General features: G+C 35.6%; 1 protein-coding gene across 1 annotated transcript in view; it reads left to right on the top strand.

Annotated features, from left to right (window-relative positions):
• Window positions 1-20565, top strand: part of IL1RAPL2 (interleukin 1 receptor accessory protein like 2) — a 781557-nt gene that overhangs the window by 743673 nt on the left and 17319 nt on the right. The window contains exon 7 of the mRNA XM_060182659.1: window positions 9511-9654. Coding sequence (XP_060038642.1) covers window positions 9511-9654 — 144 coding nt within the window. The remainder of the gene's footprint in view (window positions 1-9510; window positions 9655-20565) is intronic.

The following is a 20565-nucleotide window of genomic DNA, read 5'->3' as shown; positions in this document are numbered from 1 at the left end:
AAGGGAATAAATAAATATTAAAAAATCTTTAGAAAAAAAAGAAGTTATAGATATTGGAATTCAAATTTGTCTCTAAATTTTATCTTGTTATATTTTACATTGTTTACATGAAATATTAGGAATTTTATTATTAATTGAAGAGTAAAGTCATGTTTTATTTTCTGACTAAAATATACATAAAATAATATTCTTAATGCTCTATAAGAAATATTACAAATGAATTTGCATTATATGAACTTGTGTTAAGGCCATTAGCAGGTACAAGTATTTTTTTAAATTATTTGGCATTTGTAAATATCACTCTCAATAGTTAGTTCCAGAAAGAATAAACCTTGTGTAAACAAAGGAAACTTTGGGGTCAGATGGTAGCATACTTAGTCAAGCAATGCAAATTACAGTGCTCAAAGACCCAGGTTCAAGCCCCTGTTGCCCACCTGCAGGGGAAATCTTCAGGACTGGTAAAGCAGGGCTGCAGGTGTCTCTCTGTCTCTTTCCTCTCTATTTTCCCCTCCCTTTTCAATTTATCTCTGTCTCTATCCAATAATAAACAAAAAAATACAAATTTAAAAGAAGAAGCTTCCAAAAATAAAGAAAAGAAACTTCACACTTAGATATAAGGAAAGTAAAAGTAAAGATAAGATCGTTTCAGCAGCTGGATCAACTTCTGAGACTGGATCTTACCCTACCACCACTCTTGATTACTGCAAAAGGCTAAATATTTTCTGTATATGTACAACTACTAAATCTTTTGTTAATGTAACAAAAAAATGCTCTCAGACAGTGTACTTGTTGCTTAGACTATAAAACAATAGAAGAAATCCACTCAGCAAGGTCAGTAGTTATATCACTTTGCCAAGATAGGATTTATAGTTTTCAACCAGTCAGCCTTTACCAACCTTTACCAACAATTCTCGGAGAAGTGGGGAAATTTTACTATTCTAAGAATAATTGTTTTTATCTCTTTAGCACCACTTTGTATTCTGATAGACTCGAGCTCACCTTAAAATTAGGAGTATTTAAGTATAAGGGAATTTAATATGGGATATAAAGTCAGGAGATCCTGATTTAACCACTATTAAGCTTCATACAGCTACCTCATCTCATTAGATTTCTTAAACCTCAGTTTCCTCATCTGTGAAACAGAATCACTTTAGAATTCAAACAATAAAGTATAGTGATAAATATGCCATCTTAAGCAGTTTTACATGTTACACATAACTTGAATAACTTCTGTGCCCTAGGTAACCATTTAGTATACCTACACAATTGGCAGGGGCTGAGGAGATAGCAAAATGGTTATGCATAAAGACATTCATGCCTGAGGCAAGATTCAAGGCAAAGGGATCACTTTGTTCCTTTTCCATCTGGTCAGACTCAAAATCTGATGCATATCTCTGTCCTCAACAATTTGAGAAGTGTTTGGCTTCTTAGAACCAATTATTGAAGATTATTTGTGGGAAAGCTCTGCACTAGGTCCTGGAGAATAGAATGCTAAATGAAATAGTCATAGTTGAATCTGTGTGAGACTTAGATTTTGCAGGGTTGTGAGGATGCAAAGAACATTTGTCATTAAGTAAAGAACTTCAAAAAAGATAGTGGTACAATAAAAAATCTGCTATAAGAAAAAACAATGTTAAATATTCTATCATTCTGCTAGAGAAGTAGAAATAGCCTAATTTGAGATTTTATTTGTCTTTATTAAGGAAGGAAACCATTACCATACTTTAAATTTCTAATAATATAGATATGGTAAACAGTTGATTGTATTTATATATTTTCCTGAAGTTTGGGAGCTACCCTCTGATCTAATGCAACTTTCTTGTTCTATTTGCAACTCTTAAATCATCTTCTCAGGCAATACTCTTAGCCCACCTACACATTAACTATCAAACTCAGACAAAAGTCACTAAAGTCACGGGTCATTAGGAGCACAACTAAAATAGAATTCCTAACTTCTCCTCACCCTAAAATCCCTATTATCACCTGTTCTATTAGTACTTTTCTAGCTCCTATCGTCCTGCCTCATAACTTACTGCCTTTCAGACACAAATTGCAGATGCTACTATCATTCATTCTGAAGTCCATGGGAAGGTCCACTTCTTTCTTTCTTTCTTTCTTTTTTTTTTTTTGTTTATAAAAAAGAAACATTGACAAAACCATAGGATAAGAGGGGTACAGCTTCGCATAATTCCCACCACCATACCTCCTTATACCACCCCCTCCCATGATAGCTTTCTTATTCTTTAACCCTCAGGGAGTATGGACCCAAGGTCATTGTGGGATGCAGAAGGTGGAAAATCTGGCTTCTGTAATTGCTTCCCTGCTGAACATGGGCATTGACAGTTAGAGCCATACTCCCAGCCTGTCTCTCTCTTTCCCTAGTGTGGAAGGGCTCTGGGGAGGCGAGCTCCAAGGCACATTGATAGGGTTGTCTGTCCAGGGGAGTCTGGTTGCATCCTGCTAGTGTCTGGAACCTGGTGGCTGAAAAGAGAGTTAACATACAAAGCCAAACATGTTGTTAAACACTCGTGGACCTAAAGGCTGGAATAGTACAGATGAAGTGTTGGGGGGTCCTCCATTTTGTAGATAGCTAGTAGGCATATTTTAGTTATATTTCAAAGGGCCTGTAGCTATTTAGTGTTTCTTTTTCTTTTTTTTCTTTCTTTCTTTCTTTCTTTCTTTCTTTTTTTCTTTCTTTCTTTTTCCTCAACCTGAAATCTGATGTGCAGGTGTATCCTAGTTACTGTCTGGGGAGATAATGTCATGGCTGGTTCCAAGAAATTTACAAACTGTCATCCACAAGGGTTGGACCAATTTGTGTTCTTACCAACAATGAAGAAGTGTCTTCTTTTTCCTGAATCTTCTCCATTGTTTGTTATCTCTGCCCTTTATAATACATGGCTTTCTTGTGAGTATAATGTGGTATTTAATCTATATATTTAATTGTATTTCTCTGGTAATCAGTCACTTTGAGAACTTTCTCATGTATGTTGGATCTCTTTCTTGGTGAAGTTATTTTTTTAACCAGAGCACTATTCAGCTCTGGCTTATGGTGGTGTGGGGGACTGAACCTGCGACTTTGGAGCCTTAGGCATGAGAGTCTGTTTGCACAACCATTATGCTATTTGGTGAAGTTCTTATACAAGTCCTCACCTTATTTTCTAATGATGGTCTTTATTTTATTTGTTGCAATGTTTACTGAGTTCTTTCTGTATTTTTGTTATTTGCCCTTTATCTGATGTACTTTGTATGAAGATCTTCTCCCATTCTGAGGATGTCTTTCTGTTTGGGTAATAGTACCCTTTGCTGTGAAAATCTTTATAGTGTGATGTAGTACATTCTTTTCTTTTCTTTTTTATTTATTTATAAAAAGGAAACACTGACAAAACCGTAGGGTAAGAGGGGTACTACTCCACAGAATTCCTACCACCAGAACTAAGTATCCTATCCCCTTCCCTGTTAGATTTCCTATGCTTTATCCCTCTGGGAGCATGGACCTTGGGTCATTATGGGGTGCAGAAGGCGGAAGGTCTGGCTTCTGTAATTGCTTCCCTGCTGAACATGGGCGTTGACAAGCTGATCCATACTCCCAGACTGCCTCTCTCTCTTTCCCTTGGACTTGAGTCTTTGAAGCCATTTTGGAAGCATAGAACATGAACAGTTGTCAATGTTTTGTTTTATGTATTTTTAAATTTATATTTACTTATAAAAAGGAAACATTGACAAAACCATAGGATAAGAGGGGTATGACTCCACACAATTCCCACCACCAGAACTCCATATCCCATCCACTCCCCTGATAGCTTTCCTATTCTTTAACATTCTGGGAGTATGGACCCAAAGTCACTGTGGGATGCAGAAGGTGGAATGTCTGGTTTCTGTAATTGCTTCCCTGCTGAACATGGGCATTGACAAATCGATACTATAACTTGTTTTACACAACAATAATTTACTGATGGACTGTAAGTCAAATACTGAAAATGGCCTTAGTAGGTATTATGGAGAAGAAACTTTTTACAAAGTAAAAAAGATTCATTTTAAAGTTAAAATTCATTACTGATATATTCAATTAACAGAGCAAGGTATTTTCACAAGAACCTCCATTATCTGTGCTTTTTTTTTTTTACCTACACATACAACTTCCTCATTTTTTAAATTATTTTCCAATATGTACAAGTAACTTTTAAGTAAGAGGCCGACCCCACTTTATGGTTATGAAGTAATACTCTGAACTTATGCTAAATAAATTCAGATAACTGTTTTATTTCTCTGTGAATATTCTCTTTTTACAAACAAGAACATATACTGTACCCCCTCAGTTTTCATTTCCAATGCTGTTCCTCTATAGTAAACCTCATATCTGTATAAAACATGGAGTCCCCTAATCTTATTTCCAACAAATAAACTTAAACCATTTCCAGATTTTATTTTATCCAATCCCTTGGCTTTATCTGCTATGTATCCTATTTGATCCTACATGATCTTTGTATTCAAAATGAAAACACTGTTAATTTAAAACTAAGTACATGAAAAGACCTGCACTGGTCCTTTGGGTGCCTAGAAAAGTTTACAATACTATATATCTATGTTTTCCTTGTTATAACTATCCTTGTGAAGTATACGTGAGGCAGGTCCAAATTTTTTTTTTACCTTTTCAACTGGAAAATATTTCTAGAAATATAGATCCTGTTGAGATATAAAATGGCAGTGAAGAACAGAAGACAAAAGAAAAACCAGGCATCATCAGAGTAATGACAATTCTGTCCTTTGATTATAGTATATATATTTGTTTTAAATGTGACGACCTGAGATAAATTAAAGACTACTGATTGATTCTCTATAAATAGGACCATGATTTTCAATGTAAACAGACATCATTAAGTAATATCTTTCAAAGACATTTTTATAGAATGTGCCACAAAATACAAAGGTACTTTTCACATGATAGTTTTCTTCTGTGAATTTACTACTGAAATAAGTGTCTGTCTCTTAGGAGCACAGATTGTTCCTGATGCTGAAGTTTTCCATATACTAGCAGCTCTACTCTGTAAATAACATAGAAATTGCTGGAAAATCCCATTCAATAATTTTGAAAACAGTTGATAGCTGTTCTTACCATAAAGGAAAAGCAACTTCAATTGAGTCAGTCAAGATCCTAAGATCAAAGAAAAGTCAGTTGATTGTAACAAATGTATTTTACTGTTGATTTAACACTGGCTTTTAACAATACATAACTGATGAAATATAGTAAAATAAAATAAAAAACCACACACACACACAGAGGCATATTATAACATTACAGCCCCACATAGGCTCATAAGCTAGCCTGCCTTATCACCCACATAGAGATGACAGTCTTGGAGAGACACTTAATAGTAGAGAACAAAAAGCAGAGCTAGTGTGTAGAATAATTTTCATCTGGAAATTTGTGGCTTAATTTTCAAAATGGTTACCACTTTCAGTATCCAGGAAAAAGATAGGTATCAATTTCCTAACCCTACTTGTTATTATCCCTTCATGATGTTGCTTATTAACATATTGTGTTTCTCACAGCAGACTTCTTTCCTTTTTCAATCATTCACCTTCTCTCCTTAGTAAAAAAAAAAAAAAAATGGTGTTTCCACACAGTGACTTTCCTGAATGATCATGTTGTCTCTAGTTATGAACATACTCTTTCACTTCACTTCCTTTCCAAAACTGAATTCCCTCTTCCCCCATGAAACCAAAAACTTTTCTTCATATGCTGCATTTCCAGCGTCTCCCTCCTTCTCTGCTATAGCTGCAGCATTCTTCAGTTTCCTGCAATGAAGTAGCTGAGATCCACTCAGTCTTCTCATTTTTCTTGGTAAATTGTAGTTTAGCTTCTTTCCTTGGAATTAAAAGGGCAAAAGGAATAAAAATAAATCACTGTAACTCACAAGTCCTCAGGAAAAATTACCAATATTTTTTGTGGAGGAATAAGGAAGTTTTCTATTGTTACTTTCCAAGCCAGAGCTTATGAAGTTATAAAGTGGTATAATAAAAAAAAAAACCCTTAAATTTGAACATAGGATATTTGGGCTCAAGTCCCATCTTGCCCATTTCTTATGTGTATGATCTTGGGTAAGTGAAGGAAACAACTGAATCTGAGAATCCTTACATCAGCATTTCTACCCCAAGATGCTGTGAGGTAACTCACCCACTATGGCATGCACTTTATCATTAACTAGGACTAGAGACTGAGACCCCAGAACTACACAGGGGTACCATTCATGGCACCAAGGGGAAACTCGGTGAATTTTAGAGGGGTGTAATGGTATCCCTTCTTTTCTCTTTATGTCCCTTTCTAACTTAAATTGAAAGGGAGAAAATTGTCCTTTAGGAACAGTAGAATAATAAAGGTAGGAGGCCCACTGACAAAACAAGAACAAAATAGAAAAAAGACATTCTGGCCCTAAAGATTACTTATAAAACACATAATAAACTGGCTGATGTTCTTTGTATAAAGTATATATCACTTGTAGCTTATCTTTATTCTTAATCTAAATTGTTATATTGAGCCTATTTTATCCTATGTTATGTCTATATAGTGACAAAGTCCATGGTGTGATTATCAAGAAATCTTTTTTTCTGTTTCTTTCTTTCTTTTTTCCTTTCTTTCTTTCTTTCTTTCTTTCTTTCTTTCTTTCTCTCTCTCTCTCTCTCTTTCTTTCTTTCTCTCTTTCTTTCTTTTTTGTTAGTGGTTTAATAATGATTAACAAAATTGTAGGAGAAGACTGGTACAATTCCACACAATTCTCACTACCAGGGTTCCATATTCCATCCTTTCCATTGAAAGCTTCTATATTTTTTTATCCTTTTGTGAATAAGGACCAAAATTCTTTGTGGGGTAAGAAGGTGGAAAGTTTGGCTTCTGAAATTGCTTCTCAAGGGATATTTTAGAATGAAAGTCCTTCATAGTCATAAATTTGCTTTGTAAAAGTACTCCAGAATTGATCCATCCAGGAATGCTTATTGACACCAAGCTCAATATGCAAATCTTATATAAAGTTGTATGATGATCCTTTTTCCAATTCTTATTTCCATTACATGGTTAATTTAGTAATGAAAGTGTTCTTAGTAATTTAATAATTGGATTAATAGAAGTCTTGCTAATATTTTAGACAATTCCATGTACATTCTGCTGAGAAAATGAATGACCCTTGCCACAGAAGAAAATAGGTGGTCTATCCTCTCTAATTCTTTTCTCAAAATTTCTGGATTCATAATCTAAATTTACCTCTGAATTTTCTCTAAATTTCATTATATCATCCCCCTTTTTGTTTGTGCACAAATTTTCACTGATTAAAAATAGGTACAGGGGCCAGGTGGTGGTGCACCTGGTTAAGTGCGCATATTATAGTGCGCAAGGAACCAGGTTCAACCCCCTGATCCCCACCTGCAGGGGGAAAGCTTCATGAGTGTTGAGGCAGGACTGCAGGTATCTCTCTGTCTCTTCTCTCTATCTCTCCCTCCCTTCTCAATTTCTCTCTGTCTATATCCAATAATAAAAAATAATAAATAATAATAAAGAAATTGGTACATCAGTATTAAGTAAGTCGGTGAAGTATTAGGTCTATATCCAATGAAAGTTAGTTAACTTGATTGTTCCAGTTATTAGCATTCTAAGGGTGATCCATTATAACAGCCTAAGCTATTATCAGATAGCCTAGCATTGACTAAATAGACCAAGTGATTAGCCTGTATTTCTTATTTTGTACTAGTCCCACTGGCCATATAATATTACATATGCATTTTTTAACTTTTTTTTTAATATTTATTTTATATTTATTTTTTCCCTTTTGTTGTCCTTGTTGTTTTATTGTTGTAGCTATTATTGTTGTTGTTGTTGTTGGATAGGACAGAGAGAAATGGAGAGAGGGAGGGGAAGACAGAGAGGAGGAGAGAAAGATAGACACCTGCAGACCTGCTTCACCGCCTGTGAAGCGACGCCCCTGCAGGTGGGGAGCCGGGGTTCGAACTGGGATCCTTATGCCGGTCCTTGTGCTTTGCGCCACCTGCGCTTAGCCCGCTGTACTACAGCCCGACTCCCTACATATGCATTATAGTCATTTATTCATAGAAGCAGGAGAAGTGGACACGTACATTTTCCTTGCTTACCATCTATTGAATTATGTTCTACGGGGGTTTAGTGAGACAGTTAAATCCTATAAACTCATTAGAGTTTATTTGATTCTAAGAATAATTTTATGATGATTTTCTCCTGTAAAAGAATGGGACTTACGGCCTGAGAAGTATTGGATAATAATATTGCTAATCCAATAAGATAACTTAGCAGAATCTACAAAATATTGACTGTGGACATAGAAGAAGGCTATTTAATAGTTTCCTGAACTACTCTTAAAGCAAAAGCATGCAGCAGGTCTTGAATACTATCATTTTCTCAATATCATTTTTGTTATAACACTTATGAAATAAAAAAATAACAGGCTAAGGTCACTGTTTATGTGGATTTGTATATTCTCCTCAAATTTGTATAGGTTTTCTTTGAATGCTCCAGTTTCCCCCAATCTCAAAGATATATACATGAAGGTTCATTGGAGTGACTAATGTATACCAATATCTCTCTCTGCCTGTCTCTCTCTCTCTCTCTCCCCGTGTGTGTGTGTGTGTGTGTGTGTGTGTGTGTGTGTGTGTGTGTGTGTGTGTGTGAATTTGTGCTGAAATGCAAGGAAATCTTATATCAAGGGCTAGTTCCAAGATTAAAACTTTGTGCCCAGGACTCCTGGGATAGATTTTGGACAACTATGACAGTGAATTGTCATAAATGGATTAGAAAATAATGAATGAAAGAAGACAGTGATTTTAATATTAGAAGAATTTGGGTATTTAATTTAGAAGTTTTATGGCATTCTTTTAAGTTTTTCATTTAGTTTATTTTGGATAGATAGAGACAGAGAAAAATTGAGAGAGAAGAGGGAATAAGAGAAGCAGTAAGAAAGAGAAATACTTGCATCACTGCTTCATCACTCAAGAAGCTTCTCCCTGCAGGTGGCTTGAACTTGGGTCCTTGTGTATTGTAATATGGGTCCTTTTTCCGTATGCACCACTACTTTGCCCTGAAATTTGATGAAATTCTTGTGGCCAGAAACTTAACAGTTAGACATCAATTATATCATGGTAAATTGGAATCATTAAAGGTTTCTTTTTAACTTAAAGTTATAGTTTCCAAGAACCTATTAATTATTTACATGAGAACTTAGTATATGTCAGATCTATATGTCAATAGCAAATTGGTAGTGACCATTCTTTTTCAGATAGACTCTATTTTAATAGCAAAAGTATTCAACTATTTAGAAAATAGTTATATTTATAAAGATTTCTTTTGCACAAACATAATCTTGAACAAAGATACTTAGTTCATTAAGCAAGAATATTCAGGAAAGAAAAGTATGATGGATTGTACATCTCACAGGCTATATATGTCAAGGTCTCACGTGCTGCTGATTTAATTGTTTTGTCTTGTTCCAGATTTAATCTACAAAATTGAGCTGGCAGGAGGTCTGGGAGCAATATTCCTTCTCCTGGTACTACTCATGGTCATCTACAAATGCTACAACATTGAATTGTTGCTTTTCTACAGACAGCATTTTGGAGGGGATGAAACTGATGATGGTAAGCTATCTCCTCATGTTGAACTTCATTTTACAGACAATATTCTTTTAATTCTGTAAGAGAAAATCCTTAATCTTCAGAGATACCATCAGAAATATTTGAATTGTTATGGCTAATTCAACTTACCCTCAGATAAATCAACATTTTAATTTACCAAGATAAAGTGAATAGAGGAGACAAATAATATTAGTCACAGGTGAATCAGATAAAGGATTATATAATATTAAATAGTTTATCATAATGTTTTAATATGTGTGAAGTTATTTCCAAATAAAAAATAGCCATGAGACACTATGTGGTTAAAAGATTAGCCCTTGCAAAAACATTTTCCTTTTATGAAATAAATCAAGAATCATTTCAATATTTTTCCTTCAGAAAATTCAAATTGAAGTACATGTCATGTTTAGTCATATTTAAAATAAAAAATAATACAGGAAACAGAATGTAAGTTATGTAAATCTTATATCTAAAGGTTCAAGTGCATATGGGCCTAAATATCTGAAATAATTGCAGTATTTTTCTCAAGTGTGAGCTCTAAGGATAGAAATTCAGAGAGAATGCAGCTTCCAATTTTCTTATGTTTGTCATTTATAACCCTTAGAAATAGCATGAATGAAAAATCTTTCAATAGACCCTTCTTCTGATCCTCGTTTCTTTGAACATTCAAAAATGATGTACTTGGGGGTCTGAGTGGTGGCACACCTGGTTGAGTGCACATGTTGCAGTGTATAAGGACCTGGTTTGAGCCCCCAATTCCCACCCGCAGGGGGAAAGTTTTGCAAATGATGAAGCAGTGCTTCAGCTCTCTCTCTCTCTCTCTCTCTCTCTCTCTCTCTCTCTCTCCCCTCTCTCTCTCTCCCTCTCTCCCCTTCTACATTCTTGATTTTTGGCTGTCTATATCCAAGAAGTAAAGATAAATTTTTTTAAAGTTATACTATTTTTTAAGAGAGCATCTTCTAAGTCAATACATATAATCAATTATATCTTGTCACTCCTTATCTGTATAAAGTCCTCACAATGGTAAGCTTTAGAAACATGTTTGTGGAATGTCTTAGGTATAGTCAAATAAAAATTTTCCAGATAGTATTTTTTCATATATTTGTTGGCCTTTTGGATCTCTTATTTGGTGAATATTCTGTTCATATCCTCTCCCTAGTTTTGGGGTGGGGTCATTTGTTTTTTCTTTGTTTTGAGTTTGGTAAGCTCTTTATATATCTTGATTATTAGCTTATTGTCTGATATATGGCATGAAAAGATCTTCTCCCATACTATCAAAGGAGTCTCTTTGATTGGGTAGTGGTGTCTTTTGCTGTACAGAAGCTTTTTTATTTGATATAGTCCCATTGGTTTATTTTTGTTTTAGTCTTTTTTGTAATTTGATTTGTATCATTTAAGATTCCTTTAAAATTTATATGAAAGAACTCTGCCAATATTTTCCCTCTAAGTATTTGATAGTTTCCGGTCTAACATCCAAGTCCTTTTTCCATTTGGAATTTACTCTTTTTTTGGTGAAATATAGTGGTTTTTATTTCATTTTTTTGCATGTTGCAACCCAACTTTACAACACCATTTGTTGAAGTGGCTCTCCTTTCCCATTTAATAGTCTGGGCAACTTTGTCAAAGATTAGACATTCATAGGTATATGAGACTATTTCTGGAATCTCAATTCTATTTGACTGGTCAGTGTGTCTATTCATTTTCCAGTACCAAGCAGTTTTGATTACAATGACCCTATAACACAGTTTGAGATCTGGGAGTGGGATGCCTCCAGTTCTATTCTTTCTTCTCAGGATACTTTTGGTAATTCTAGATATTTTCTAGTTCCAGTTGTCCCCTGTCCCCATGTCCCTATGTAGTTTCCCTGCTGATATTCCAGCCTCTGAGAGGCAGTAGCAATAGAGACTCTCCAATTGTGAATTGGTGGTTTGTTTTAGGTGATTCTCTCCCCCCTTCAGCAGATATTTATCTCAGACTGGAGGTTATGCATCAACTGACCAACTACCAGCACCAGCTACTCTCGAGTACATATAGGCTTTTAGCCCAAGGAATCTTCTTAAGCCTCTCTCTGTCCATGAGCCACATGCATTTCCACTCACCTATGGTTTAGTGAGTTCCCAAAGTAATCCCAATCTCATCTTGTTGTGTTCTCAGGTGATACTCTTTTCTATTCCTCTACTGGGTATGTTATTGTTTGGAGGACTTCTTTTTCTTTTCAAATACTTTTATTGGGGAAATAATGGTCTACAAGACAAGTGTTGATATGTGGGTACATTTTCTTGTCTTTCTGTGGTATGTATTTTCATATCAGTCCTATCATCAACTTAAATCCACTGTGCACTAGGTTCACTGAATCTTTTCTAGCCCCTCTCACTGTCCCTTCATCCAGAGCCATTTGGTTTGATATAATACACCATACCAAGTCCATGATTCTTCTTTTCTTTTCTTGTTTCTTAAGTTTTACCTACAAAAGTGAGATCACCCTGTATTTATTCTTCTCCCTCTGATTTATCTCACTTAACATGATTTCCTCAAATTCCATCCAAGATGAGACAAAGGAGATGATTCCATCAGTTCTTACAGATGAGTAGAAGTCTACCATGTATATATGCCACAAACTTCCTAGATTTGCATCCATTGTTGGGTATTCAGGTTTGGGTTAGTACAAATTGTGTTGTTATGAGTATAGATATATCTTTGTATGTTATTTGGGTAAATACCTAGGATGAGAATTGCAGAACATTGGGTTAGGTCCATTTCTAGTTTTCTGAAGAATCTTGATGGAGAATTTCTTAGCAGTATGAATACAACCTATGTTGGTAATGGTGGGGGGGGAAGTCACTATTATTTGCTGCTCTATGTAGTTCCTATTGTCACTGTGTCAGTTTTAGACCATTGTAATTGACAAGTATTCTCTAACATCAGAGTTGTGGATGACAAAAGTTTAAACTCCTGTTAAATGTCACAGAGACAATAAATGTTTGCAAAATAACTCAAATCCAGGTCTTCTAGTACCCAGTACTGACCAACCATGATATCAGCATCCTCATTAAATATTATTTTTATTGAATTTGAATACTGAAGGTTAAAGATTTTTTGTTTGTTTGTTTTTTTGGCGGTTGTTCATTTGAGAGCATAATTTTACCTCCAAGGAGGTAATTTTATTTTTTTCTAATAATGGCAAAGAAACTCTGAGTGATGACTATAATACAACAATTTTGGGGAAGTTTTGTGTGTGATCTTATTGTTACCATTGTATATACTGTGGTGTAAGTGAGTTTTTATTGACTTTTATCTATGTCCTCACCATAAATTAGACAACTGTTATTTGATGAATATATATATGTTATATATATATATATGTTAATTTTCAAAGTATTGTGTTTACCTGGGAATTACAGTAGTCTATTTACATATGTGAAGGGTACATAAGAAGATCCGTCTGCAAAATGAAAATTTAGGACCTATACTAACCATAATTGTGTGATATATATCCTACAATGTCCCATAAATGACAACATTTTGAAAATCCGGTCTTTTGCAGGTCAGAAGATGGTTCAGTGGGTAAAAAGCAGAAAACCTCCACTTTGATACCCAACATCTCATGCATCAGGGTAGTGCTCTAGTGCCTCAAATTTTTTCTTTCCCTTTCTTGCTATCTCTTATAAAGTGAATATATATATATATATCAGGTTTCTTATATGTACATATAAAATAGAATATTAAATATAATTTTGAGGAACATAATCACCAGCTATCAAGTATCAACAAATGTAAATGTAAAAACAATGTATATATATATATATATATATATATATATATATATATATATATATATATATATGAAAGGGGTCAGAAAGAATATAACCAAAAGGAGTGACTGGATTGCCATGTAGGTAACCCATGTTTGATCATTAGTACCATAGGATAAAGAGGAGAGAGAGAGAGAGATAGAAAGAGAAAGAACAGGAAAGGGAGGCTTTTGTGATCCATTTGATTATTAATACTCTATAAATTATAATACAATTTATTAAGTTGACCAGCAAAAATTCATTGTTTTAATCTTATATACTCAATCAACTAGTAAATATTTTGTATGATTAATTATATACAAATACCATAGGGTACTTCAGTGATAAAATATTTTGTTTTGTATCTATAAATCTAATGTAGCACAAATTATCAAATATTCCAAGTAATTAAGAGAACTAGTATTACAGAATTATGTGTATTTATTTCCAACTAATTTCTCTGGGAGTGTATAATATGTTTGGTGAGGGAGTACTTCAAGAGTTTTCATTAGTAAGGGAGAATGAAAATACTTTTACTCCTGTGTTGAGCCTTGAACCTTAAATATATAATCGCTATACTAGCTGAATGGAATACAAAACCATCTGCAAGTAAGTAACGAATGTGACTTAATTATTATTAAGGTCATTTTAGATATTTGTAATTTATTTTATTATTAGTGACTTGATAACAGTTTACAAGATTTTAAGATTCAGGGATATAGTTTCACACTTTACGTGTGTGTATGTTAGTCACCAGACCCATCACTCACATTCTGTCCTCCCCATAACCATCATAGTTCCCACAATGTCTGTGACAATTTGGTTAATATTTTTTCAAGTTTTTATTTTATTTTTTTTATTTAAGAAAGTATTAATCAACGAAACCATAGGGTAGGAGGGGTACAATTCCACACAATTCCCACCACCCATTCTCCATATCCCAACCCCTCCCCTGATAGCTTTCTCATTCTCTATCCCTCTGGGAGCTTGGACCCAGGGTCATTGTGGGTTGCAGAAGGTAGAAGGTCTGGCTTCTGTAATTGCTTCCCCGCTGAACATTGGTGTTGACTGGTCGGTCCATACTCCCAGTCTGCCTCTCTCTTTCCCTAGTAGGGTGGGTCTCTGGGGAAGCAGAGCTCCAGGACACATTGGTGGGGTCTTCAGTCCAGGGAAGCCTGGCCGGCATCCTGATGACATCTGGAACCCGGTGACTGAAAAGAGATTTAACATATGAAGCCAAACAAGTTGTTGAGCAATCATGGACCCAAAGCTTGGAATAGTGGAGAGGAAGTGTTAGGGGGGTACTCACTGCAGGCTCTAGTGTACTTCTGCTTTCAGGTATATATTTTGCAGTAGTTTATGGATAAGTGTGAACATATGCTCTCTCTCACAGAAACTGGTGTATATCTAGGTTTTGGGACTTTGTTAGAAAGTGAACCACCTGAGATGGAAGTAGAGTATACTATGAAAGGAAAGGTCTCACCCGAGTAATGAAGCAGAAATGTTGTCATTCCACACGTGAAGTCTCTGGACACAGTCTTAAGTGAAGCATGTTGAGGTAGCAATCGTGTTGGTTAGGTTGTGATCGGTAGATGCAATATTATTTGATATGGATTGGGAGAGGCATACGGGAAAGTGGGCCCTATCCAATGGTTCCAGGACTGGGGGAAGCAGAGGTTCTACAGTGGAGATGTGAGGTTCCTGCTGTCTTAGGGTTCAAAAAGAAAATCAATAGTTAATGTTATCATCACATTATTTGGTAATTGGGTTAACTTTGAAAGGTCCTTTTGTTAGGGTTTGCTGTACAGTACCCAGTATCTTGTAATCACCAAAATATATAAAGAGCTCAGCAAACTTAGCACCAAAAAAGCAAATGACCCCATCCAAAAATGGGCAGAGGATATGAGCAAAACATTCACTACAGAGGAGATCCAAAAGGCTAACAAACATATGAAAAACTGCTCTAGGTCACTGATTGTCAGAGAAATGTAAATTAAGACAACACTAAGATACCACCTCACTCCTGTAAGAATGGCATACATCAAAAAGGACAGCAGCAACAAATGCTGCAGAGCCTGTGGGGACAGAGGAACCTTTTAATATTGCTGGTGGGAATGTAAATTCTGGAAAACTCTCACAAGGTGAGACATGGACCTTCCATATGATCCAGTAATTCCTCTCCTGGGGTTATACTCCAAGGACTCCGTAACACCCAACCAAAAAGAGGTGTTTTCTCCTATGTTCATAGCAGTACAATTCATAATAGCTAAAACCTGGAAGCAACCCAGGAGCCCAACAACAGATGAGTGGCTGAGAAAGCTGTGGTATATATACACAATGGAATACTATGCAGCTATCAAGAACAATGAACCCACCTTCTCTGACCCTTCTTGGACAGAGCTAGAAGGTATTATGTTAAGTGAGCTAAGTCAGAAAGATAAAGATGAGTATGGGATGATCCCACTCATCAACAGAAGTTGAGGAAGAAGATTGGAAAGGGAAACTAAAAGCAGGACCTGACCTAATTGTAAGTAGGGCACCAAATTAATAACCTTGAGGTGAGGGGTAGACATGCAGCTTCCTGGGCCAGTGGGGGGTGGGAGTGGGTGGGAGGGATGGGTCACAGTCTTTTGGTGGTGGGAATGGTGTTTATGTACACTCCTAGTAAAATTTACTCATATACATCACTAGTTAATTAATACGAGAGGGGGAAAATTAATTGTATGTCTCGAAGTTTTTCAAAACACAAACTGAATCTTTTCTCAATATATGCAGTGCAATTGATATGCAGACTCTCTCAAAAGCCTAGACCAAGTAGATCAGAAGCAACCAATAGCACAGCTATATTCAAGTTTTTTTGTTGTTGTTGTTGCTATGGTCACCTATATTTCACATATGCGTGAAACTATCCAGTAGTTATATTTTACCTTTTTACTTATTTCACTTAACATAATACCTCAAGTATCTACAATGTCACAGATACCATACATGATATATTTAATGATATTTTTCTTAGGAAGTCAACACTAGATGCTCACAACCAAATACATAGGTACTACAGTAGGGACTAAGCATGTAATAATCAGGATTACACAGTATCAGTACTCTTAGAAGCTAGGGGTTTAGCACTGTGTTTCATATAGCTACAGGACTAGGTTATAAACAGAAATGGTTTCTTGATGGTGAACTAAGTAAGAATGAGATTTTAAAAGAGGTATGAATAGGTGTGATAATAGGAACATTCGTCCACTGTGTGGACTCCATCATAACTCCTTTCTTCATTAGAAATAACAAACTCAAAGTGACTACCATACAAGCCTTTCTTTTTCTGAATCTCCATATTGTTCTCTTTCAGTTCTTCAGATGAGCTTAGTCAGTATGATTTAACAGAGAGAAAGGCTCATTAATCGTGTCCAGAAAAGTGGCATAACTGAACTGACATTGGGTCTTAAATTCCGGGCCTTGTTGCTAACCCTATTTGCATTACACTGCTGATTTTGCTCTATCAGTCTTGCTTGTCTTTGTGAACAACAGCTGTGGCTATTCATGTGGCTTTCTTGGCTGTGTACATAAAGCTGAAGTGCATTTTTAAACTGGCATTTGCGTCACTGCTTGCTAATTGGCTGGCAGTCTAGAGCTTCTGAGACATCTGACATGGTGACTTTGAGAGCTATCTTCATCCTCTGGCCAACCACCATAAGCTCTTTACCTTTAGTGTACCTTAAAGAGGCATTACTGAAACTAAAACTTACCATTTTACAAAGAATGGTATGCTTCCAGATGGTTAGGTAAAATTTGTTGTTCAGACATATTGACATGTAAACACAGAACAAGGACATTCATGTGCTTTGCCATAACTTAATGTGAGACATGAATATATGGCAACATTTGTTATTTTCTGGAGAAAAGTCTTTGTAATGCCACCTATATTAGGACAAAGTTAAAACATGGAAAGTCAGGGCCCAGAATATATGACTATAGGTGTTGAAAGACAATCATGGTTAGACTAAGAAATGGTTCAGGTACATGGAAGGCCTGGTCAAGTGGGTGAAAGTCATACAGTCATCATCTTAGTAAATGTTCAACAAATATGGGGCTTAGCAAATTAAGACACATTTAATCATAGGAAAGATGTGTGGTGGAAAGTTATCAAGCTAAAACAAAACAAAGGTCAAGTCTAACATTATGACATTCACCAAGAACAATTAAATGTATTGTTCTCATAGAATGCAGCAGTTTGTCATTTGGCTTAGTTTATTCTTCCAGCTGTATATCATCAGCAGCTCCAAGTCCCGGGTGAATAATTATAGCGGCAGAAAGTCAAGGGCCTGCAGGTGCATCCTGCACTTGATTGGAGCAGGGGCAGAGGTGCTAGGATTACCAGGAGGTTCTCCCATTAGCATTTCTTATGAGCATTCTCACTTCCAAGTGGTGGTTTAAACAAAACAGCAGAATGTGGTCCATTTGTAAGCCAAAGGATCTCTTCATCTACCCAGGGAAGTCTTTCATGTGAATTTGCTTATAGGTAGTCAAGTAACTCAACCAAGGTCTATAAAAGTATTTTTTTCTTACCAAAAGACATGCTAAAATGAATTCTGGTCATGGTATAATATTACAATCCATATCAGCATTAAATAGAGTTTTCCCCCTTTTGTTGCCCTTGTTGTTTTATTGTTGCTGTAGTTATTATTGTCATCGTTGTTGGATAGAACAGAAAGAAGTAGAGAGAGGAGGGGAAAACAGAGAGGAGGAGGGAAAGATAGACACCTCCAGACCTGCTTCACCACCTGTGAAACGACCCCTTTGCAAGGGGGGAGGCCGGGGGCTCAAACTGGAATCCTTACGCTGTTCCTTGGGCATCGCGCCACGTGAGCTTAACCTGTTGCACTACCTCCCGACCCCCCAGAGAGTTTCTTATTCTTATTTTCAGTTTGGAGGCACTGGAATCTTAGTAGAATTAGACTATCATAATTCGGCCTTATATATCTCTTGATGGGGTTTAGTCTTCTCTCACCATGGGGTATTTGTTTGTCTTAATTTTATTTATCTATTTATTCATTTATTCTGCCATCAGGGTTAACTCTAGTGCTTGATGCCAGTACGGTGCCACCATTGACAGTAGTCATAGGGGGTAAGAAAGAGAGATGAGAGATAACAGCATCACTTTTCTTCTGATTATGAAGCTTCCCCCTGCAGGTAGAGGCCTAAGGATTGAACCCAGGTCCTTGAATATGGTAATGTGTGCACTCTATTGAGTGTGCTACCACGTGGACCCTGTATCTTTTTATGAACCTATCATTCATTACTCCCTCTGCTGGTAGAACCAAATGGTATAGGCAGACAAAGGAGTGGTTGCTCCTTTCTGCAGTTGATTTTTAAAAATTTATTTATTTATTTATTTTACAAGAGCATTGCTCAGCTCTTGTTTATGGTGGTACAGGGGATTGAACCTGGGACTTTGGGGCCTCAGGCATGAGAGTCTCTTTGTGTAACCATTATGTTGTCTACCCCCACCCTGGTTGCTTCTTTCTGTAAATTACATCTTGATAAAGTTTGTACTAGAGATTATTATATTTGGCAAAATAAGAAAATAATAAAGACAACTGCAGGACGGTTTCACGCATGTGGAATCTAGAGAACTGATACACATAAACTTGAAAAAAAAAGCAAGACAACTATTTCTAAGATTTGTGAAAACTATGGTAGTTATCTTTGGGAGGTGGAAGGATGAGGATATAGAACTTTGTGGTGGATTTGGTGTAGAAATATACCCTGTAATCCTACAGTTTTATAACCCACTAAAATCATAAATAAAAATATAAAGTTTATAGTATATTCATTCTAATTACTTTTAAATGCAAAATATTAATGTTTTTTAGAAAAAATCATGAATTATTTTTCTATCTTAAAAGTATTATTTGAAAATAACTAGGTTTAATAAGCACTATAGTTCCCTATGAATCTATGCTCACTATATTCACTTCTAAAAAATGTTTCTGTATTCTGTTCTTTCTTTCTTTCTTTCTTTCTTTCTTTCTTTCTTTCTTTCTTTCTTTCTTCACTAGAACACTATTGAGCTTTGGCTTATAAGTGATGTTAAGGACTGAGGCTTAGGCATGAAAATATTTTTGTACAGTCATGCTATCTCCCAACCCCTCTATGATCTATTTTAATTTTTCAATATTTCTATCTAAAGAATGGAATTTATATAAAAAAAAAACTTTTCCAGCATGTCCCTTCAAAAGCTAACAGGGATGAATACCTTTAGTAACTGTGTCAATTAACATTTCCAGGGATACGAAGTACATTCATATACCAACATTTTTTCTCATTGAAGAAATTGTCTCTAAGCCAATATAGTAAAGCAGGAAAAAATAATGTCTCAAAGCATTTAACTCTCCAAGTAAATGCATGGAGGGAAAACCTAATTTGGCAATGCTAAAAGGATATATATTTTGAAACAAAGCCCTGTTTTAGAAGCTTGAGTTGAATTACAAGATCATGGATTTAACAAGTATAACAACAGTGCACACACAAGAAAAAGCCCGTTGCTCTAATATTTGATAGTGACCTGGTTTTGTATATGAACATGATGGCACTAATCAACTGGAAGCATAGCATATGCTGTGAGTACTATCTTCAGAAGTAAAGCTCGGTTATTTCAGTCTTCCACACTCTGAGGCACAGTCCCTCTAGGATCTTATTTACATATTTGTGCAAATAAGGTATGGTCTATGCCCCAATTTGAGTCATGCCAACTGTTGTAGAAAAAGTTCAAATCCATTATTTTGGTCTATTTGGAACTGCATTCAAATACACTGAGATAACCATTCGTACTTCAATGAAAGAATACCACAAATCTGTATAGCCACCAATAATATTTCTCTCTTAATTTATTCTGACTATAGAGTGTTCAGTGTATAACAGTCATGGTTCAAATTATATAGGAAGATAATGCTGAATGTATTACATTTCTTATAAAATGTCATGCAACTTTGTTTTTAGTATTAACAACAAACACTATTTATAGTGCTATTTCTAGCCTGCTAGTAGCCATAGATTCGTATGGCTAAAAGAGAATTTAGTAATGCATACAACTCCTTTGTTATTCTTTATATTTAAG

The sequence above is a fragment of the Erinaceus europaeus genome, chromosome X (genome assembly GCF_950295315.1).
Source record: "Erinaceus europaeus chromosome X, mEriEur2.1, whole genome shotgun sequence".
NCBI classification, from domain to species: Eukaryota; Metazoa; Chordata; class Mammalia; order Eulipotyphla; family Erinaceidae; genus Erinaceus; species Erinaceus europaeus.
The sequence above is the reverse complement of the archived record's forward strand: the minus strand, read 5'-3'. Positions and strand labels throughout refer to the sequence as shown.